The sequence below is a fragment of the Epinephelus fuscoguttatus genome, linkage group LG1 (genome assembly GCF_011397635.1).
Source record: "Epinephelus fuscoguttatus linkage group LG1, E.fuscoguttatus.final_Chr_v1".
In the NCBI taxonomy this organism is placed as follows: Eukaryota; Metazoa; Chordata; class Actinopteri; order Perciformes; family Serranidae; genus Epinephelus; species Epinephelus fuscoguttatus.
Window position 1 is genome coordinate 19,591,594 of NC_064752.1, and position 22,364 is coordinate 19,613,957.

General features: G+C 40.2%; 1 protein-coding gene across 2 annotated transcripts; it reads left to right on the forward strand.

The window, feature by feature from the left end:
• Window positions 1-16: 16 nt before the first annotated feature.
• On the forward strand, window positions 17-22,304 carry mars1 (methionyl-tRNA synthetase 1). 2 transcript variants are annotated; one of them, XM_049573674.1, is made up of 22 exons: window positions 17-295; window positions 3,780-3,870; window positions 5,467-5,545; window positions 5,895-6,026; window positions 7,590-7,665; window positions 7,885-8,069; window positions 9,975-10,084; window positions 10,363-10,479; window positions 10,891-11,094; window positions 12,711-12,912; window positions 13,015-13,089; window positions 13,344-13,514; window positions 14,028-14,123; window positions 16,232-16,349; window positions 16,553-16,766; window positions 18,219-18,350; window positions 18,979-19,083; window positions 19,379-19,574; window positions 20,233-20,304; window positions 20,598-20,624; window positions 20,928-21,074; window positions 21,696-22,304. In XM_049573674.1, the coding sequence occupies exons 1-22, from the start codon at window positions 193-195 to the stop codon at window positions 21,843-21,845; spliced, it is 2,802 nt and encodes a 933-aa protein (XP_049429631.1). In that variant the 5' UTR covers window positions 17-192; the 3' UTR covers window positions 21,846-22,304. The 2 variants fall into 2 exon arrangements, with proteins under 2 accessions (XP_049429631.1, XP_049429639.1); XM_049573682.1 differs by lacking the exon at window positions 20,598-20,624.
• The last annotated feature ends 60 nt before the right edge of the window (window positions 22,305-22,364 follow it).

The following is a 22,364-nucleotide window of genomic DNA, read 5'->3' on the forward strand; positions in this document are numbered from 1 at the left end:
CGCTTCTGTGAACGCCTCAGACAGCGCTCCAAAACTACATCTCCGCCATTTGTAAATGTCCAATGCTTCTTGCATCAGCGTGTGTGGACCACACTCACCGGTAAAGTTACTACCAGCAGCTACGTGTCTTGTTTTAAAGTATAATATATATTGCCCCCATTAGTCCCAGCAAAGCGGAGTATCAACGGCCAGATGAAGCTCTTCGTCAGTGAAGGCAACCCGCACTGCCTGAAGGTGTTAGCAGCGTTAGAAGTGACTGGAGTTCAGTGTGACGTCCAGTATGTCAACCACGAAGGTAAGACAGCACAGTAAGCTTATCATTAACGTGCTGTTGTTACTCCAACTCTATTGTCGACTGATAACACTTAATTAAATAGAAATTGTGGTTTAATGAAGTTTCGGTGCTGTTAACTGACGGTTGTAACTGTGGAGTAGCAAGCTAACGTTAGCTGTAACTTAGCCCTGTTCAACTGCTAACTGTCAGTCACTGATTGACAACTTATCTGCATCTGAGAAGCAGCTAGAAAGCTCTCTTACTGCACATCACTGCTTTGTTTGTCTTGTTTTAGTACTGTTTGTTACTACAGCCTCATGTAGCCTTTGTGTAGCAGTGTATACAGGTGTTGGGCTTTTACCTGTACAGTATAGAACAGTATACACCTTTCATGCCTGGAATAGTCCGGGTTTAACGTCACTTAGTTTGGGTTATGTTGTCAAGTTGTTGGGCTGTGTCACACAGACACAATCAAATATGCTGGTAATTCTGACCCAGTATCTTTACAGGAATAATGTGATTTAATATGTATACTAGGGATGGTTATTGTTGCTTTTTAGATGACTACAGGGAAGACAAATCTGTGGAACAATACATAGATTCATGTATTGTTAATTTCAGTCAGGTCCAGAGGTGGAGGAAGTACTTAGACCTAGACATTTTACTTAAGGAAAAGTAGCACTATTACAGTGTAGAAATGCTCTGTTACAATTAAAAGTTCAGTTAAATATAGTTTATCTCAGTCATTTTCCAACTTATATGCCTCAAATTGACACAAGTAAGAGAAATAAGTCATCACTTTTAAGCAGTGACAAACCAAGTGTAGGATGAGTCCTTAGCGTTCTGCAACTTCCCCTTTTACATTACATGTTTTGTAATGTTCTCTTGAATTGGGAGGTTAGATCACCACATGATGCTGCTGCTCACCGCTCCCTCAGGGGATGGGTCAAATGTGGAGAACAAATTTCACACACTCAGGTGTGTGACAGTCAGTGGAACTTAATCTTAATCTTATACAATGACAGTAACACTAACAAGCAAAACAAAATGTATTATTATTTATACCCCAAAACTCTCAAGCAAAAATTAATTTACGCACACACGCACATTAGTGTTCATAGGTCGGTTTTATATTTGTGAATCATCTTATATGTTAAATATTTTTTAAGATCTGAGTGTAGGCTAAAGTCCTGCATTCAAAAGTTTACTTGAAAGTACAAAGTATCAGCATTAAAATGTAATTAAAGTACAAAAAGTAGAGTGCTCAGAGTGGCCCGTTTCAGAATAATATATTTTATGTGATTCTCATTAGTGATGCTCTGTGTTTATCACTTTGATGTTGTGGCTGGTAAAGTTAGAGCCATTTTTTTTACACTATGCTGTCAGGTACATTTTCCCAAGTTATCAATAAAGTCTTATCTCTAACCATATTAATTCATTATACTTAATTTGTTGATTACATTTGTATAAGTACTCTTAATGTGTAAAGTAAGTAGACACTAACGTCATCAGATAAATGTAGTGGAGTAAAAATTATAATATTAGAAGTACAAGTAAAAGGTCAAAGAAAATACATAAGTACAGTGTTTAAGTAAATGTACTTCGTACTTAGTAGTTCCACTACTGGTCAGGGTCAATACCAAGCAAGTTCAAAAACTCAAATTGCCTTAAATTGTAAAGGGACATAGTATGAGGTGATTTGTGCAACACTGAACATTGTTTAAAGCCACCATATTTTTCAAAAATCAAATTCTTTAATCAGTCTGTCAGGTTTGGGGGAATAGAAAATATTTCCTCAAAGCAATGAAGCTGACTGCAGTCTCACTTTAACATCTGATCTGGCATACAGTGTTATACTGTTAACCCTGACCTAACAAAAAACAGTGATAGACTTGAAAGGCACTTGTAGAGCGCAGACCTCCACTAAGGCCAAATGACCCATCTTGGAAATAGCGAAAAATAATTCATGTGTCCGCCCAGTAATTCAGATCTGCTCCAATATTTAATCGGTCCTTCCTTGGCCCATGCCACACCTTTCCACCAAGTGTCATGAAATTTGGGCCAGTAGTTTTTCTGTAATCCTGCTGACAAACAAACAAACTGAACTTCCATGGCAGAGGTAATAATGAAGGACCTGAAATCTTGTTCAACCAAACAAGGCAGACGCTGTCCTATTTACAGAGAAAGAGGAGAGGATGCCTATGTCATGAAAATCCAGGTCGGCCTTTAAATTGAGCCATCTAAGCCGTGCTACAACGTGTTTTGACAGTGACAAAAGTCTGTATGGCAATCATGATATTGCTTTCAACTCAATTACTCATCCCTCCAGAGACGGGAGTCCATTGATGGTCATGTGATTAGTCTGTGACGACGGAGAGGCTGTTATAATACCAGTAGTCCCTCCAAGGCTAAGTTAAGTTATGAGTTAAACATGGTCTATTGTCCCTTTCAACACAGAATATAGCTGGAACATATGGGCTGGTATCCCCTTGCTACTGCAACTTTAGGGTACTTCTTAGTAGATGCATTGTCTTGTGGAACATCATCTAGATGCTGCTCTGTAAAAGAATTAGATTCTAATTAAATGGTAATACACCACAGCTTTGGGCTTATGTTGTGATTGTCTCAGGCATGTGAAAGAGGCTTCACTCTCTCAAGTCCCAGATGTGAGCTAGTCTTCTGTGGGAGCTGGATCACTGAGATGAATAACCAGGACCATCTGGCACACAGCCTCAGTGTATGAATGAAGTGGACTGTACTCTGAGATATATTATGTGTATTAACAGTATTAGGGGTGGAAGTACATAGTATCATACAAATCAGTATGCGTTTTGTTCGAAATCTGTTGAACAATAAAGTACTGTTTTGATCAGAATAAGATGATCTGTTATTTTTGTTATCTCCCAGTCAATTTATCACAAAGTCTGAAATATTGCACATTCGTTTTGATGGATGTAATAAAAAATGTAAGTATTATTCCTGCTGTATCCAATCCCAGAGCCACAGTGGCATATAAAAATTGTATTCATCAAAGTAAGGATGTATTAGAATGTATTCTCAGCATCCCTCGTGTGGTTAGAAATTCCAGATTAAGAGGATCCTTGACCTTGTAAGTGACCTTTGTGTTCATCATAGATTATTCTAGTAACTTGTAAAGTATTGAGGCTGAGAATTTGATCACAGGATTATCCCTGAAGCATTTGAGGCGTCTCGTGTTACTGGTTGTCCTTGAAGATGCAGCGCTGAATTTAAATATAATCTCTGCCCAGAAAAGTGTTGAAATAAATTAGACCTAATGGGTGCAGATTCCCTCAGTCTCTCACTCTCTCTTTAAAGACACAGCTGGTAGAAAGATGATTTACATTTTGTCTCAGTACGTTTTATCAGGTGAAGAATCCAGTCTAACTAGAAACATGCTAATCGACATAATAATATTGTCCGCTGTTGTATGTATTTTATTTGGTGTGATCTAAATAAACGTGATGTGATTTCTCTCTTTCTTCAGAGAAAGTGGTGCCCTTCCTTAGCCGTCCAGCCTTGCCAGCCCTGCTCCTGCCGAGTGGACTGCACCTTTTCAGCTCTAATGCCATCTGCCGGTCAGTAGACTCTCATTTATGAATGCCAATGCCAAGTTGGCAATAATTCGGAGGCTGATAATCACTGCCTCTGTGCAAATTTTCAGATACCTGAACTGTTAAAGCGTCAGTTTAACAACAAAAATATATTTTGACTTGTCTCAATCAGTATCTAACCATGCAGATAGTTTTTGTTTTAACTGCTTGGGATAGAGATCCTAAAAACCTGTGCAAATGAAATTCATCTGCATTGTTATGTACCTCTAGATGTTTAAATCACAATTTTCCTCCCATCCCATTGTTTCTTTAGAAAACAATGTGATATTTGCAGATATCAGAGCAAAGAATCCAAACTAAGTCTGACACAATAAGATGTTGATTGGATTCAGTTCAAGGGCCTGCAGTATGAGACCAGGGATTCCCACACATTCTTTAATTTGGCGCACCGCCACAATATCAGCATTTGCCGCCACATTTAGGTTATTTTGGAGCTCTCTTTTGCTGAATAGACCTGATCAATCTGACCATAAACTGATCGAAAGGAAGTCTTGAGTTTGACAATCAAACAGTTTGTTTCTTAATCCCTCCGCGGGACTAAAAGTCAGCAAACTGCTGCTGAAATAAAAACTGTAAAACTTATGAAGAGTTCTGACTGTGGTGCGTTCACAGACCCGCAAAAACCTCAGAATTCAGAGAGAATGATCACAAAGGAACCCAAAAAAAGAGTGAGTTTGCCAAGAGTTTTGCTGATTCTTTAACCCTTTCAGCAGCCAAAAGCATGTTTCCTATTTTAATGTCCGTTTTGAAATTTCCAAAGACATGCAGGTTAATTGGTGACTCTGAGTTGTCCGTAGGTGTAGGTGTGAATGTGAGTGTGAGTGCAATAGTCTGGTGACCTGTCCAGGGTGTACCCTGCCTCTCGCCCAATGTCAGCTGGGATAGGCTCCTGCCCTCCCCACGACCACTAACAGGATAAGCAGTTATGGAAAGTGTATGAAAGAATATATAATTGGTGATGAATCTGACAGATCTGATAATGTAGTGATTTGAAAATGCTATGATTATATTATAAACCAGTGGTTCTCAACAAGGATGTCTTTGAAGGCGTCAAGGGGTCCCCAAAAAATGGTGAATAGTATTTTCACTATTTGATTTAGGAGAAGTGAGCCTAGTGGTAATAGAAGTCATAAGAGTGACTATTCTTATCATAGGTTTCACTTACTCTGTGGTTATCTCCTCAACTGTAGTTACAACTGTAGAATTCTGGTCTTAATCATATAACAATCAGAATCTTCAGATGGAAGTCTCTGAATCGAAATCTTCAAATGGGGGTCCATGACCTAATGTGTATTAATTCAGGGGTCCTTGACACAAAAAATGGTTGACAACCATTGTTGTGGGCCCTAACAATATCAGGGAACTGAACTGCTAATAGTTTAGTTTGACAATATGATATAGCAATAAAAGTTTGAGGCATACTGTAACTAACTCTTGAAGGTGAAGGTGTTGCAGATTTCTATATTTTAGGTGTGTTTATGAGTAATTTCCTTTTGAAACAAAGTGAGATGCAACTCTTTGACACAACTTCCTTCTGTTTTCCACTTTTTAACACCTTAGATACCTGTTTGAAGTAAACGGACAAGAATCCAGTGAGCTTTGCAGTCAGTGGCTCGAATGGGAGGCCACAGATCTTCAGGTAAGCTTTCCATAAAAACAGACCTTTCAGTTTGCTTGTAATCTGTTGTACAATACACTAAACCTCTTTGAGATGCAAACTATTTTCAGTGCATGCTTTTCTACATTCTCTTGTGCAAAATCCTCTTACTGTTCATCAGTGTGTTGCCAACAGGGACGTAAATCCATGCATCTAAATGATTAAAGCTCATGCTCTGAAAAGAACAATGTACTGAAGAAATCTATCAGCTTGCTCTGCAGGGTTTAAGAAAATGAATTGTTTAACCTCAGTCATGCTTCTTTGGTTTGCTGCTTGATCTAATGTCATTCAATCAATTCTAATTAATCTCCCTTTTGTCTTATGTGTGCAGCCTGCACTGCTACAGGCCCTTCACGTGGCAGTGCTGCAGGGAAAAGGATCAGAGGTGTCCAAGGTCCTCCAGGGGCCCCTAAACTACTTGGAGCAAAGCTTGAGCAAGGCGAACACGCCATATTTAACTGGGGTAAAGCATCAACTTCTCCTGTTTAATGACTGCACTTTCAATTTTTCAGTGCCCATTTAGTCGCCATGTATAGCTCCTAATTGACACAAGATAAAGACAAACACACTCACTCAAACAAGGCCTTTTCAGGCTATATATTATATGATCAAGTCAAAAGTTCATGATGCCTCTGTGGAAGCTCAGCCGAGCTAAACTGAGCGTCTCCTCTGTGCCACATCAGGCTCCTCCGGCAACATTTCTTTTTCTTCTTGTCTTTTTTTCAGCTGCTGATGCTGAGCTAGTGATGCATTTTTAAGTTAAAAAGATTTATCTGGGGAGGAGCTCCCTTACGTTGCAGATGTGTCTGAGTGGGTGGGGGTGGGGGAGCAGCTCTCTGTGGTATATGCAGCCCCTGTGGCAACAAGTCATCTGCGTCTGTCATACATTTCATGTGTACAGAAATATGTTTTGTTCAGTCTCTTGGTGATTGGCATGGCTTGGAGGAGCCCTGTGTAAAGCACAAGAAAAACTGTGGTAAGCACACACAGTGAGGCTGTAACAGCAGTCCTTATATAGTGAGATGCAAAAGCACAAAACAGTCATGCTGAAAATAGTCTTTCTCGTGGTAAGTCTGTATGTAGAAAGTCACAGGGGGGTGGGTATATCCCTCTTCTGTATTGTTTAGGGCTTTCAAAACAACAAACATTTTGGTTTATTTGATGGGATGACAGGAAATGACACATGCCAAGTTCAGGATTAGTCCGTGGTAATTGAATAGAATATAAGTAATAATAAAATAATAATAATAAAAACATTATGTTTATTAAAGGGAAAGTTTAGTATTTTCCAACCAGGGGGGCTTTTGTTTCCATGTTTGTGTGTCTAAGTGACTAATGGTGACAACAATTTTTGAAATAGGTCCAGTATTAAGCAAGAGTGCTGCAGCAGGCTCTGACAGGCTCTGGACATGATCCTTACAGTGATAGACATTTAGTTAGAGTAAGATTCTCAAAGTTTAACCAGAAACATATCAGAAACTGCCTTTGCCAATTCTACCAGCCTGCATTTAAAAAAACATTAAATTTAGAGTGTACAGAGCCAGTATATTTTCAGATCTAACTGGATGAGTTAAGGGTTTATTTTAATTGTTGGGGAGACAAATTAAGACAATTTTGTAAATTTTATTTATTTCTGTCGACTTTGAATGGAGAGTGTTTTTCCAATGATTAAAATTACTGTTTATTTAAGTGGAGTCTGATGGAATTAGTGATAGCTTTTTGGGCTGTTTCAGGTTAAACAACAAGGATCATACTCTTCACCAACAAGTTCCGACTCTGTAGGGATCCTTTCCATAACTTGTCAGACACTAAGAATAATAATCTAAGCCTGTCGGTGGTAAAAATAAGCACTTTCAGTCACACACATTGACGAAGCAAACATGTTGTTGTTATATTGCAGCCTGTTTTACTGCTGCTGGCTGCAGCCCTAATGCTCAATACTGGACCAGTTTCAAAAACTGTTGAAAAAAATAGAGTCAAGGTTGAAAAATATCAAACTTACCCTTCACCCTTTGCTGTGTTTCAGGAAACTGTTTCAGTTGCTGATGTTGTTTTGTGGGCTGCGCTGTACCCCATTTTATCTGACTCTTCACTAGCACTGGGTAAGTAGTGATAAAACTATTAATACTTTGTTAGTGGTCACACATATGCCTCAAGTTCTTTGCTTTTTTTTTTAATTTTTAAATGTCTTATTCACATTTTTTTTTTATCTCTATGTTAAAATGGACCTTACTGCAACCATTCACTTTCTCTGTCTGCCCTCCCCCTTCTCTCCCCCCTTTCTCCCCCTACCATTTCCCTGCGTCTTTTCCATTTTACAGGTGAACGTACGTCTGTGAAAGCTTGGTTTGACCGTGGGGCTGTTATGCACAGTTGCCAGTCGGCTGCTCAGAAAGTGCTGCAGGGCAAAGGCCTGCAGGGCATGAAGAGCTACATGCAGAGGCAGCCTGCCCCTCAGAGCAGCCAGTGCCGAGACACACAGCCATGCAACAGCAACCCTGCTGAGGTATCAGCCACATCATCAGGATAACTATTAGACTTAAAGCATTCATACAGAACAAAAAGCATTCAGAAGTGCTTCAGTATTTAACTACACTTGTGCTTTTGCCTCAGGGAACATGTGCACTCTGTGTGGTTTCCAAGAAAATGTCTTTTTTATTTTCGTAGAGCTATAGATGCACTAACACAAACAACACCTTACAAGACACATGTACTGTCACACGCTTCCTTTCCCACATTTTGTCTTTACTTCACTGGAGCTTTGAGCCGGAAAGTTAAAGCATTCAAAGGGTTGCCAGGATTGAATTCACCTCACTTAAACTAAGCAGGGCTCTCTCCGTGTGAGAGTTAACGTGGCTGTAGCCTGAAAGCTACATTAACACCCGTGTTAGGATAAAGAACATACAGCATATAGACTTACATCACTATTTCTTAAGTCCTGTGTTCTCCTTCTTGTTCAAGCATGGGAGGATTTGAACAGGTGTCAATCAAATTTTAGCAGCAGCAGTTATGGCTCCCCGTCAGTGGAAGTTGTAGTGTGTGTATATCAGAATGATAAATGCTGTAGCTTCAGGCCTTGGGTTAGAGGTCAAAACGTCAGGTTGGAGTTGGTGATACAGTTCTAAAAAAAACCTGACACTGAACAGTTGAATGTATTTTTGTGTTTTGTTGATATGGTAGCTTTGTGAGAAGGCACATCTTGATAAAAATTGCTCCTGCCAGAGAAGGAAACACTACACCAAAAAACATCACACAGTGTTACTCATACAGTTTGATTATTTGGTTCATCAAAGATTTGTGAACTTGATTCATAACCATAACAAGAAGTAGTTTATTAAGGATAGTTCCCAATCAGACATGCACATTTTCCTTTTACATACTGTACATCAGTCTAGATTGTTTTGGTGTGAGTGTTGGAATGTTCGGCTGTAGAGATGTCTGCCTTCTCTCCAATATAATGGAACTAGATGGCACTTGGCTTGTGGTGCTCATTGCACCAAAAAAAATGCATTTGAAAAACTCATCAGCAATGCCTCCTTCCAGAAATCATGACCCAGTTACTCAAGATAATCCACAGACCTTGTTGTGAGCAGTTTCATGCAGGAACTATTTTACTTTTACAGAACTACCCCTGCTAGCTCACCTAGCACCACTGAGCCATTTCATGTTACAGCCCAGGCTGAGAGGGACACCATCAATGTTTGTATCTCCTGCTGTCACGAGCATGAGCCTCTTGTCCATAGGTAGATGCACGCTTCCTTCTGCTTGGTGATTCAGTTGGCGACATTGCTGTAGAGTTTTTCAAATTTATTTATTTGATACTTGGAGCACCAGAAAAAGGAGTACCATCTAGTTCACTATATCGGAAAGAAGGCAGATATCACTATGGCCGATATCTCCAACACCCAGCAACTCACACCAAAACAATTAAGACTGATAAATAGCACTACAGGTAAGAGGAAAATATGTATTTTTGATTTTCGGGGCTAACTCTCCATTTAAAAATAGTTTTAAAGTCACTGAACACGAAACCAACTTTCTGCATATACTTAAGTCTGTCAGTATCATGTTGAAATGGAGCTAATTTCAATCTTTAGTCCTTGTGATTCCCCAAAGCCAGTTTATTATTAATTGTTAATGGAACAGCTTGTTTTATCATTTCACCGCTTTCTGTGGCAATAAACTTTTGATTTGTTGATCAAAATTTAAAACATTGGAAATTATTTATAGGTCATGGAAATACTCAAAGTACCATTACAAATTTTTGGCCAGTGAAACTATTTAACAAATTAAAGTTAATGCAACACCAGGATTAAGATACAAATATCTGCTTGTGGAGATTACTAACCTTACTAGCTGATCTGTGTTTAAATCCCAATTAACGATTCTCTACATCTAAATGTTTGTCCAGTGTGAGGAAGGTGATCGTGTGGTTTCGGAGGAGGAGATGGAGGCAGCTGCTCTCACCTGGAGTAAAGGGTTGAATGCCTGCCCGGCAGCTGCAGACAGACAGCACCCCATGTAAGTAATAAAAAGGGCTTTAAGCAGATACTCTCAGAGTGACTTATAATAAGTGTGTACAGTACATTTTGCAGTTTAGGATGTTATATGATTATGTGAGGATCACATAGATTATCTTCTTGTGGTACAGTCCCACAAACTATGTTACCAGCAGAAGCAGAAGAGTAAATTCAGTTGAGCTGTAACATGTAGAAATGTAACCCAGAGGAAGACAATATAACTCTTGAGGAGTAATGAGACAGGAAGATTAAACCCCAGATCTGTTTGCTTCCGCTCAGTTTGCCACAGGAGGGAAAGCGAAACCTGCTTGTGACCAGTGCCTTGCCTTATGTCAACAATGTCCCCCACCTGGGCAACATCATTGGCTGCGTCCTCAGCACAGATGTCTTCAGCAGGTAGAATTTAATCTTGTAATTCCTTTTTTTATTTACACAGGTGCCAGCAATATACTCATAATCATGAAAAAGATATTGACCTCTATGCCAAGCACATTTTTAAGAACATTTACAGGAGAGCAGTCTTGCGCATACGTAATGTACAGGCATGTGTGAACCTGTAATGTGTTCCCAACATTACAATTAAACCTTTCCATTATATCCGTCCCCACAAACTGGCCATTCTTCCATCTTCTTGTTGTTCTTTCTTCCTCACTTACTCTCACTTGTGTTCACTCTGTAAGTCTCCATCATCATTTCTCTCATGCTCCTTATATTTGTTTTATTTCATTTTTTGTCTCTACATTGTTCTCTCACCTGCCATCTCCCTTGTGTCTTGCTTTACTGAGTCCGTGCATCTTCTCCTCTAAGGTATGGCCGTCTGCGAGGCTGGAACGTGCTGTCTATATGTGGCACAGATGAGTATGGCACAGCTACAGAGAACAAGGCCAGAGAGGAGGGTCTGACACCACAGCAGATCTGCGACAAGTACCACGCCATCCACTCCAACATCTACAAGTGGTTCCAGATTGACTTTGACTTTTTTGGCAGAACCACAACCGAGAAGCAGACAGAGTAAGTGGAAGCAGGGAGGAAGGCTGCAGTTAGAAATGTAATCTACAGTTGTGTGAAAAATTAAAGACAGGGCATTTCTTTTATCACAATCAAAGGTAAACAACCAGATGAAGCTAAACAGAGAGTTCTCCAGTAATAATCCAGAGCTCATCCTCTCCTGGTTTGTGTGGTTCTGATATTGCTTGGCTTTGGTATAAAGGGGCAAACACGTTTCCATATGATTACTACACAATTACGTAACATAGGATTGCTGTAATCTTGCAGTAGATAGTGGTGTGGACGTCTAGCCCTCACATGCATAAATTCTACTCTGCTTAAGCTCAGAGATTATTGTGCATGATTGTAGAATTTAGGTCATCACTTACATTTCTGATTTTTACCAAATGCAAAATAAACCCTATTAGTTTCAGAAATATTTCACCCACAAAATGCCTTAGTTAACGAGTGTTGCACCAGTGTTTGACCAACTCGTAGGTGACAAGTGTGACACATGAGAACGGTACTGTAGTTTCAGATACATTGCTGGTTGAAGGAATACTTTATTCACAAAACGACTATTTCTGTATCAATTACTCACCCCTTGTTACATTGAATTTATGAAGAAAACTTTGTTTTTCTTGCATGCCTGTGACCTACGAGTTAGTCACACACTGGTGCAACACCCATTAACTGAGGCAAGGCTTGTGTTTAACTGTAGATTCAGGAAGTCAGATGAGGTTCGACTTCATTGCGATATTATAGTTATGTATATATTCAAGAAACAGTGTCACTTTTTACAACGTAACTTTTTAAGAAGTCAGCAGAAATAAAAGGCATTGGCAGAGTAAGTCTAGGAAAAATAAATTGGACATTCTGCTATAAAGTATCTATTTTATAATATTGATGAGGTAACAAGTCTGGAGGAGAAATTAATTGCTTCAAAGTTATGGATTGTTGCTCTAAGGAATTACTGAAACAATGAAAACAATGCAGTGGGTGAGATTTCTTGTCAGTGTGTGTATGGGTAAAGTGTCAGATTATTTTGTTTTTGTACATGTGTTTGTACACCGGGTTTCTTTGTGGATTTACCTACATAAACGAAGAAATGGGAAACAAAAGAGAGGCATTTTTTTCTTCAGTAAAGATGAGACTTAAGGATTACAAAGATGAAAACTCTTGTTTTGTGGCCTTTGCTTTGATAAGTAAAACATAAGAGGCATCAAACACCATGCACCAGAACCATGCTCTTTGAAAAGTGAAAAAGGCCCACAGATTAAAGACTTTTGACTTGATGCATGAAAAGTGCTTTGGATGTTTGGTCTTACATTTTAGATTTACAAATCCAACACCAAAGATTACCATCAGCTGGGTTTGTTGTACTTGATGTTTTGTTTTACCAAACCAACACCAACCCTCTTCCCTTCATCTTCTTTTTCTTGTATATTGCTCTAGTTTCTATATTGATCCATAAAGCTTACATCATTTTCCAGCCAGTAGGGAGGAGCTGTATTAATCTTGGTTTTAAAACAAAAACAGGGTCACGGTTTAATGAACTGCTAATTTCCATATGTCAGGTAAAAAAAAAAAAAAAAAAAATGTAGTCATTCAACTACCTTTGTCCTCACTTATCCTTTCAGGATCGCACAGGATATTTTCTGGAGACTCCACAAGCATGGCTTCCTCGTGGAGGACACGGTGGAGCAACTGCGCTGTGAACACTGCAAGCGCTTCCTCGCTGACCGCTTCGTAGAAGGCACCTGTCCCCACTGCACATACCCAGAAGCTCGTGGTGACCAGTGTGACAAATGTGGGCGGCTGATCAATGCTGTGGAGCTCAGGGTGAGTTGATTATTGCCACTAAGACTATTAGAAAGAGAATGATGGTAGCAGCAATGGCCATAACATTTCTGGTTGATAATTTTTGATATCTGTCCCCTTCAGGAACCACAGTGTAAGGTCTGCAGGCAGACTCCAGTCATCCGCTCCTCCAAACATCTTTTCCTGGACCTGCCAAAGGTATGCTTTTCACACTGCATGTAAGTTTAGACGGTGCTTTTCTGCTCACAGGGATCAAGACAGAGTTAGCCTGTTTAGAAAAGTACAAACACCAAGTGTAAGTAGTATTCAAAGACAGATAGCTTGTGAAAAGCAGTTATCCCTGTGGTTATTTTATTATATAAACGGCTTTACTCTGTCTGGATCTGTGGTTACGAGTTAAGACATGTGGTGTTTCTGTAAGCATATTCATTCTTGCTCTTTCTCTCATGCAGCTAGAGCCTCAGTTGGAGCAGTGGTTGGACAAGTCAACCAACACAGGAGACTGGACAGCGAATGCCAAACAGATCACTCGCTCCTGGCTGAGAGATGGACTTAAACCTCGCTGCATCACCAGGGACCTGAAGTGGGGAACCCCAGTGCCCCATCCTGACTTTCAAGAGAAGGTCTGCTATTGTCATGTACAGTAAAAACAAAAAAAATCACATATCAAATCTTGCTATTTCCTTGTTTCTTTTTTATCATACAGTAGATGCACACAGCACTCTGTGTTTTCCTCTTCTTTATTAAAGCATAACAAAGCCCTACTGCTCAACTAAATTACCTGCTGAGAAGATAATGAATGCAAGCACTTAATATCTAAGGTCAGCTTCCCAATTAAACATTGAAAATGACAATGCACTTCATTAGCTGTTTGCAAATTCTGCAGTTACTGATGATACTGCAGTGCTCTCCAGTAGCACACTGGGAGACTCTCTAGGTCTGACATGTTTGAACATGACCACTTCTTTTAGTACACTCAACTAAAACTTTCTCCAAACAATAATACATGAGGGACTGAAGTCACAATGTGCTTCTTAAAGATGTTCTCATTCCTCCTAATCTTCGTCTCCTTTTTTTTTGGTTCATGTGATCCGTAATTCATTTCTGTAAGTCTCTCTCTCTTGCTGCCACTGCAGGTGTTCTACGTGTGGTTTGACGCCCCAATTGGTTATCTGTCCATCACCGCCAACTACACCGACAAATGGGAAAAGTGGTGGAAGAATCCTCATCAGGTAACCTACCCCTCCTACCTCTTCTCCCTAACACACATTTAAGACGTTATGAACCGAGCAGAGTAGTGATGCACGAGCTTGGCACAGATTTTTGTCCTTTTTATAACACAGAATGGATCTGATTGCTTTTTTCATTGCCCCATCTGGTATTCTGCACGGTGAAATTCCTAGCCCCATATAACACTAATGTGAAACAGACATAACCTCTTTAATTATGAATGAAATGCACAATCAGTTTTGTATCCACAGCTACAATGTACACACCATATAATGTGTGGAAGGCAGTACGGCTCTTTGTGCTTTGTGGCTGCCATTTATTTCTAGATTCCTCCCCTCTGTGATAAAAGTCTCAGCATTATCAGTCTACCATAGGTTGTCTTGATATGAATGAATGCATTCTTTTTTATTGTGTTATGCAGCTATGCCCAGCCTGCATGGGCTTACAAGACACCATAAAATCAAAGCAAGCCAGAACCAGAGTCCAGCGTACATATTTTCAGACAGCATTAAAAGGAATGAAAATAGGGCAAAGCAACAAAAGCTTTGTATATAACCAGATCATCATTGTGTAAGACCAAGTTTGTGGGTCAATTACAAAGGCATGTGCTGTGTAACACTGAAAAAAGAAATGAAAATATTTGTTTTTCATGGTGCTGTCATCTGCTTTACTTAGAAATGGGGAACTACTTGAAATGTGTGCAAGTACGAGATGATATTTAAAGCTCAGCCACCCACACATACAGTAGCAGGTGTGTTAGTTTGCTAGATTGTTCTTTATTCAAAGTGGAGACAGACAACTTTTCAAGTTTAATACCGATACCAGTACGGGAAGTGCTTCTGCCTAAAAAGAAATGCCTAAAAAGCTGGATCTGGTATTGCAGCTACACAAGTCTATACACCAGTCTGATACCACAAAATTTATTAATAAACTGTGAAGTAGTTTCACACCTAAATAAAATGGCAGTTTTCCCGGAACTGAATTATTCTTCACCGCTTTAAAACACCAGCCTACACAGCAAGTTGAGCTGTACAACCACTGGCAACTACTGTCTCAGAGACGAAGAAGAATTGATTTCAGTAACATTAAGTTGCGGATGCACTACTGTGACAGAACTATTTAAATGTCTTTTATTTTATGAAATTGTTGCTGCAATTAAAGCTTTTTAAGGAATCGTTATTTATTCCTAAAATCTTATTTTTTATTATGACTGACAGCCAAATTAGTTAATGGTTAATTAATTTTACGGTGTTCATTCTCTGTACGTCTTTGTCCATGTTTTACAAAGGGTTTAACCTGAGCCATGCCATACAGCAATGATAGAAATTGTATCACATCCGTACAGGATGAGAAGTTTTTTTTTTTGTTTTTTTTTAAACACAGTGGTATCAGGTCAGCAGTCAGTATTGACGGATACACAAGTTCAGATATCAGAATCAGTATCTGGAAGGAAAAAATGGTATCACAACATCTCTAGTTCCAGAGTCCAGCATTTCAGCTACTGGGGATCATAAGTGCAAAGAACTTACATTGATACTCTTTGGTAGCTAAGGATAGCTATCGATCACTACAGGGGAAAACAAAAGTGCTATCCTCTACCTGTTTTGGTTGCACAATCGTTGACACATTTTTTTTGTGCCGTAAATTGAGCCTTCATTTTCCCAGGAAATCGAACCTGGTGGCAGACAGAATTGCACAAAGAAAGCGAGGCTTACAGGGACCCAATCTAAATGTAGATGATGTCATTACTACATAGCCATTACATTGCGCAATCAACATTTACTTCAGAATGATAAGTTAAAGCAAAAAAAAACAGGTCTGTTTCCTCCTTGACTGCAAGTTCTTAAAAAAAATCTTGTAGATAAAAAACAAAATCCAACATTTCTTGCTCACTCTCACTGACTCATCTCATCTCTCCATCTGAAACCCCAGAGCTTCTGTTGTGTGTGTGTGTGTGTGTGTGTGTGTGTGTGTGTGATGGCCTGTGTTTGCAGAGAGGGAGAGAGATGGGGGTTGGGGAGAGCTGATAAGTCCTCTTTGAACTGGATGATCTCATGATGATCTAATATGATGTCATCCTCACAGTGCAGTGTTGTGTCTCTGCCACCAGGTGGAGCTGTACAACTTCATGGCCAAAGACAATGTGCCATTCCACAGTGTGGTGTTTCCCTGCTCCCTACTGGGAGCTCAGGACAACTACACTCTGGTCAACCACCTCGTTGCCACTGGTAAGCACTTATTTAAACTGACTGATTTCACCAGTTTAATCATTTATGTGTTATATAATTAGATAAACTGGGATTCACAACAGATCTTAACATGGATTCTCTCTGTTTGGCAGTTATGCAACACGCACATCATGACTGATCACATTCACACTGGACATTAAGGTTCAGGTTTGACAGTAACTTATGCTGCAACTACCCCACAGAGTATCTGAACTATGAGGACACCAAATTCTCCAAGAGCCGAGGTGTGGGTGTGTTTGGGGACATGGCCCAGGACACAGGCATCCCGTCTGATGTGTGGCGGTTCTACCTCCTGTATGTACGTCCAGAGGGACAAGATTCAGCCTTCTCCTGGGCTGACATGGCTCTGAAGAACAACTCTGAGCTGCTCAACAACTTGGGCAACTTCATCAACAGGTTGTTAACAGTTTCATGTTTTAAAATGAATTCCTGTGTCCAATATGTGATTAGCAAATAGCAGGATTTACATCAGAATTCCCAATGACCCTCACAAGGTCACCTGCACCAGTGTCCTCATGCTCCCAGCCATCTAACTGTGGGACATTTTCTATGTTATGGTTTCTCTTTCTGTTTAAATTGTTTTGATCAGTTGAGATCAGTCACCAGTGAAATAAAAAAATGGGGCAATCCACCTCAAGTTGCGAACACTTTGTACATAATAAGTTTCACTCAAAAAGTAAATGCGCAGCAAAACTGTCATCCAGTCCAATTAACAACTAAGTTTTCAGATTGTTGTACTCATTGAAAAAAAAAAACTCTGCTGGAACTATTACAAGAGGCTCACCCTAGTTTTCTTAATTTGTTTGGGATGGCGTAATTTAGCCCCAATTACATCGCCTCAAATGATTTTTAAAAGATCAGGGTTAAATCCCACATCAAAGATTTTTCTCAGCAGCTTTTTTTCAGAGTACCTTGATCTTCAAAATTGGTCTCGGGCAGCAACGTTGATGCCTAATTGGTTCAAAAATATCTTGTAGATTGCATCCAGCCTAAGGTGTTGGAGGTAGAAAGTATTCTGCTTCAGAAAAGAAATTCTGTCCTTGCCTGGATCCAGTCACAAAACATCATTAGCAACAGTGTGTCCATCTCATGCCCGCCTTTTCAGATTCATAAACAATTCTTGGCTGCGGTGTTCCAGCTAATCGCCGTTCAGTTGAAGCTGTCTGTCGACAATTTCACAAATAATCAGCCTGACAAACCGAAATGGGCAAATCCTTAGTTAATATTTACCAGCAGCAAATATGACTTTATTGATTAGAATGATTCAGTTATTCCAACAGCAAGAATATTCTTTATTTTCACAGGATGAAAAAACCTCAAGGGTTTGGCAGTTTCGCTAATTAACGGACTCAAACAAATTAAGAATGCAGGTCACACAAAGTTCACGCTCACACATCAAAATCACAGTTCATTGTGAATGTGACAGTGGTCTGGCAGACCTTCCTCAGAGGCTGAGAGATGTGTAAAATATAGAACAGTCTGTTGCATCAGACATGACAAAAGCGTTCTCACTACCAACATCTTTTCCTGATGTACACATAAAACTCGTTTTTAAAAATCACTGGCTGCAGACACAGCTACAATGTAGAGGCGATGAAGGAGCCGTGACGAGGCTCAATGCAGCACAACGTGTTAGTTTACACGAGCAGAGCACTGAATTACATCTGGCAACAAAATCTATAATTTATAAACAATTAGCAAGTCAAGTAACGTGCCCTTCGCTCGTTTTGCTCTCTCTTTCCCTCTTCCTCTCGCTGCCTTTCTCGCTCCGTTCCCACATTTTTCCCTGACCCCCATATTTTTTTTTACATCTGTCCTGTTAAACCGCCCTCTCCTTCTCTCTTCTAGAGCTGGCATGTTTGTCTCTAAGTTCTTTGAGGGCTGTGTGCCTGCGATGGAGCTACAGCAGGAAGATAAGAAGCTCCTGGCTCTGGTGGGCTGGGAGCTGCTGCAGTACATCCAGCTCATGGACAAAGTCAAGTAAGACTATTCAACTCACATACCCGTCAAGAGGGTTATCAGTTTAATTGATGTGATTTTTAAGAAGCAAATGTGTGCAGTGATTTAAAGTGGTTAAAATTTGAAAATGTATCAGTGAATTGTCAGTTTAGTTTTACAACACTACTCGTAGATCTGTAATATGGCTGCAGCTAACGATTATTTTCATTGTGTATAATTCTGCCAATTATTTTCTCAATTAGTCAGTCAGTTGTTTGGGTTTTAAAATGTCAGAACATTGTGAAAAATGTCGAACAGTGTTTCCAAAAGCCCAAGATGATGTTGTCAAATGTCTTGTTTTGTCCACAACCCGAAGATATTCAGTTTACTGTCATAGAGGAGAAAAGAAACCAGGAGATATTCACATTTAAGAAGCTGGAATCAAAGGATTTTGATTTTGAAAAGGTTTTTCAGACCACTTAATTGATTATCAGATTAGTTGGCAGTTCATTTAATAGTTTAATTGATTGGTAATTGTATCATCTTGAGGTGTATCTCGACACTAAAAGTAAAACACTCTCGTAGTTTAACTCATATTTGGACTTCTACTGAAGTAGATGTTGTTTAATGGGTCATGCTCTCATCAGATTTCTCTGAAATGTTCCTCCAGAATCCGCGATGCTCTGAGACACATCCTGAACATCTCTCGCCATGGCAACCAGTACATTCAGGTCAATGAACCCTGGAAAAAGATCAAGGGAACAGACACGGAAAGGTGAGAAAGCCTTGACCAGCTGAACACAATCTGTACCTCTGTAGTTTTACAAGGGAGATAGATCTGTGTCGGAAATGTGTAAATTCTCATTTTATATTAAAAAGGCTCCTTGATTCACACACATTTATCTCTGAGCACAGGAAACTTAATTTTAATTTTCATAATTGATTCTTAAAAGAAATAAATGTGTGTATGAACGGCCAAATAGAGGAGGAGTGTTGTTTCTGAACATCGTATCCAAAACGTTTAAATTCCCGATCTGTCTCACTGACTGATCTCCGTCTCTCCTCTCCAGGCAGCGTGCAGGCACAGTGACCGGTGTGTCTGTGAATATCGCCTGCTTGCTGTCAGTGATGCTGCTGCCATACATGCCAACGGTCAGCCAAACCATCAGGGATCAACTCAATGCCCCTCAGTCTTGCGTCAATACCATGTTGCAAGGCACAGGCTCCTTTGTATGTTCCCTGAGTGCCGGCCACCGCATCGGTACTGTGAGTACGACCTGAGAAAGTACACACGCTACACACAAAACCTGTGGAACCACCTGTATGTTGACGCTGGGTGATACAATGAGGATGCAACAGTCTGTCAATATTTCGAGGCTCTGGAGGACATTGTAGTCGTCTGAACACACACATACACACACTCGAGAATAATAGCCTAGACGGTGTTCCGAGGCCTCAGCCTTCGGACAGCAAGTTTCTCTCAGGCCACTTGTCCCTTCAGGCTTAATTGTTGTGACCTGTGACTGCAGCAGCCTGCCAACGCTGCATTCGATCTCCAAGGCTATATAGTGAGTCGTGACTGAGATCTCCAGACGAGGAGCAGCAGACGACACTGGTCTAATGTCACACAAACGCACCATACACTCGTGCGCACACAACTTCTCTGACAAGCGGGTAATGCCGCACTGAAGAGTGGTGATCATGATGGAAACTCTGCACATTTCTCATACATGGTTATTTACGTTCTTACTTGCATAATCCTCTTTGTTCAAAGACAAGCACAGAGCCTGCAGGTTAAATTTTCCAGCTACACTGGCCTTGGGCTGGATCCACAATTGCAAACTTTTTTAAATATTCGTGCATATATTTTTCTGAATTTCTACCTTTTTTTGTCCCCCCCCCGCACAACCCCTTTTATTCCCAGGTCAGTCCGTTGTTCCAGAAACTTGAGTCGGACCAAATAGAGGCTTTGAAGAAGAGATTTGGTGGACAGCAGGTATTTGATGTTTATGCTGCTTAATGGTCTGTGTATGGGTTCAGTCAGGTCTTGTAGTAATATAGGTTGACTATTTATGAATAATGAAATAAGAAAGACTTGATAATGCGTTGCCGTTCACGGGCCTCTGTCAGACTGTCGCCCCAAATAAGAATTTGTAATTCCAGTATCTGTCTTTGAAACATGATGCAGAGCAAACGCACTATAAATGTTTCTAAATTATGTATTACGCATCCATCATATAGATAAAAATAATCCCTCTCTAAACCTTCTCTTCAACCGCTTGCCTCTAGCCTGAAGATGAACCACCTAAAAAAAAGGTATCAAGCAGTATTTGTTTGTGAGGACCCCGTCCATACTGGTTATGCTGTGTCAATACTGATTACCGCATGCCTTCACTAACACTAGCGGCTAATCTAACGTCCTAGGATTTTGAATTTCAACTCATCCCTGTGTGTCCAGTGTGATTCACCGTCCATTCACACTTCATGACTCATAAAATCCCGTCGACATTTTGAGTGATGAGTGTTATTGTCTGAAATGAAGTTAAGTCATCTCCAGAAATAATAACCATCAAAACGGTTCAGATTCAAACATCTTCATCTGTCTGTTTCCACCCTCAGACAACAGCTCAGCGCGCTGGCAGCACTCAGCCTGCCGCTGTGCCAGCTCCTGCTGCTCCTGCTGCTGCCGTCGCTGCTGAGGTGGCGACGGTGAACGGAGTGGACCCAGAAAAAGCCAAGCAGCTCACACAGGCTGTGGCTGCGCAGGTGAGAGTGCTGGCTAATGGCATAACACTGTTGAGCTATCTGTGAACACCATTCTCACATTTTAAGACTAAGAATCAAGAGTCTCATTAAAGCAGCACGATAAGCTATTTTTTTTTCTTTCAATAACTTCATTTTAATTGCATTGATTTGTCTTTAAAATCTTCTTATAATGAGAATAACAGATGTCAGCATCCGTAAGGAGTGAATGCGATCCCTCCAAAAATCAAATCACATCCGCAACCAACCACTGGCCGCCGAAATAAATAGCGGCTAATTTCTAACCCTACATCTAATCAGTTTCTCTGTTTGGAAATGTATCTGGTAATGCTTGTGTTTGCAATTAATTGATCAAATTTATTTTATCTCCAGATGTATCATTTTTGATTTTTTACCTAGTACATTTAACTATTAATGCGGCGGTTAAATTTTTGGGGAACCAAATGCTAAATTCTCAACCCGACAGACGCGTAAAATTACCAACGTAGAAATTTCCTCAATTAATCGCTTACTATTTGACAAGAGAGCCGCCAACCTGTTTGTCCTTAGAACACTGAATTGTTTAATCAAGCATAAATTCAGGTGTGAGCAATCGATTAAACCGTGTCACTTTATCTTTCACAGGGGGAAAAGGTGCGAGCGCTCAAAGCCCAGAAGGCGGAGAAGGCCGTGATCACAGCAGAGGTGGCCCAACTTTTGGACCTCAAGAAGCAGCTGGCTCTGGCTGAGGGGAAGAGCCCTGAGCCTGCACCTCAGAAGGGCAAGAAGAAGTGAGGCAGAGAAAAAAATGAAAGCAAAATGATGGAGGTTAGTGTGAGAGGAAGAGAAGGGTAGAATGGGTTGAGGTATGATTGAGGAGAATGGGAACAAGATGTACACTAAGAGAGAGATGAGGGTATTAGCTTAAGGCAAAGCCGTGACAGGATCTAAGACAATGTGGTATTGGCACTGAGGACTAATGAAATGCTGGATAGGCCGACGGGGAAATGAAAACACACAAAGAGAGAGTCAAATGAATACAGCTACAGAATGGAGGGATTTCTCCAAATCCCTACACCAAAAGAAACTGATTTTATACTCTCCCTGTGATAAAGTCAGCATACGATATTAGCGTTGGAAGGTGTGTTGCGCATTTAAAGATGTTTTTTATATCCTCTGGAAAATTGTTTTTTTTTCCCATTTGCTACAAATACCCTTTTTGGATCCAGAAAATAAATTAAGTTCAGCTGAAAATTGTCTTTCCTCTCCCCCTTTCTCAATTACCTCCAGTTTGCTCCCTTTTCTACATTTAAA

Bases quoted from the DNA above. Each gene is read 5' to 3' on its own strand.
- mars1 (XM_049573674.1), top strand. From the start codon at position 193: ATGAAGCTCTTCGTCAGTGAAGGCAACCCGCACTGCCTGAAGGTGTTA. The intron at 296-3,779 runs GTAAGACAGCAC...CTCTTTCTTCAG, and splicing joins CCAGTATGTCAACCACGAAG to AGAAAGTGGTGCCCTTCCTT. The intron at 19,084-19,378 runs GTGAGAAAGCCT...TCTCCTCTCCAG, and splicing joins AAGGGAACAGACACGGAAAG to GCAGCGTGCAGGCACAGTGA.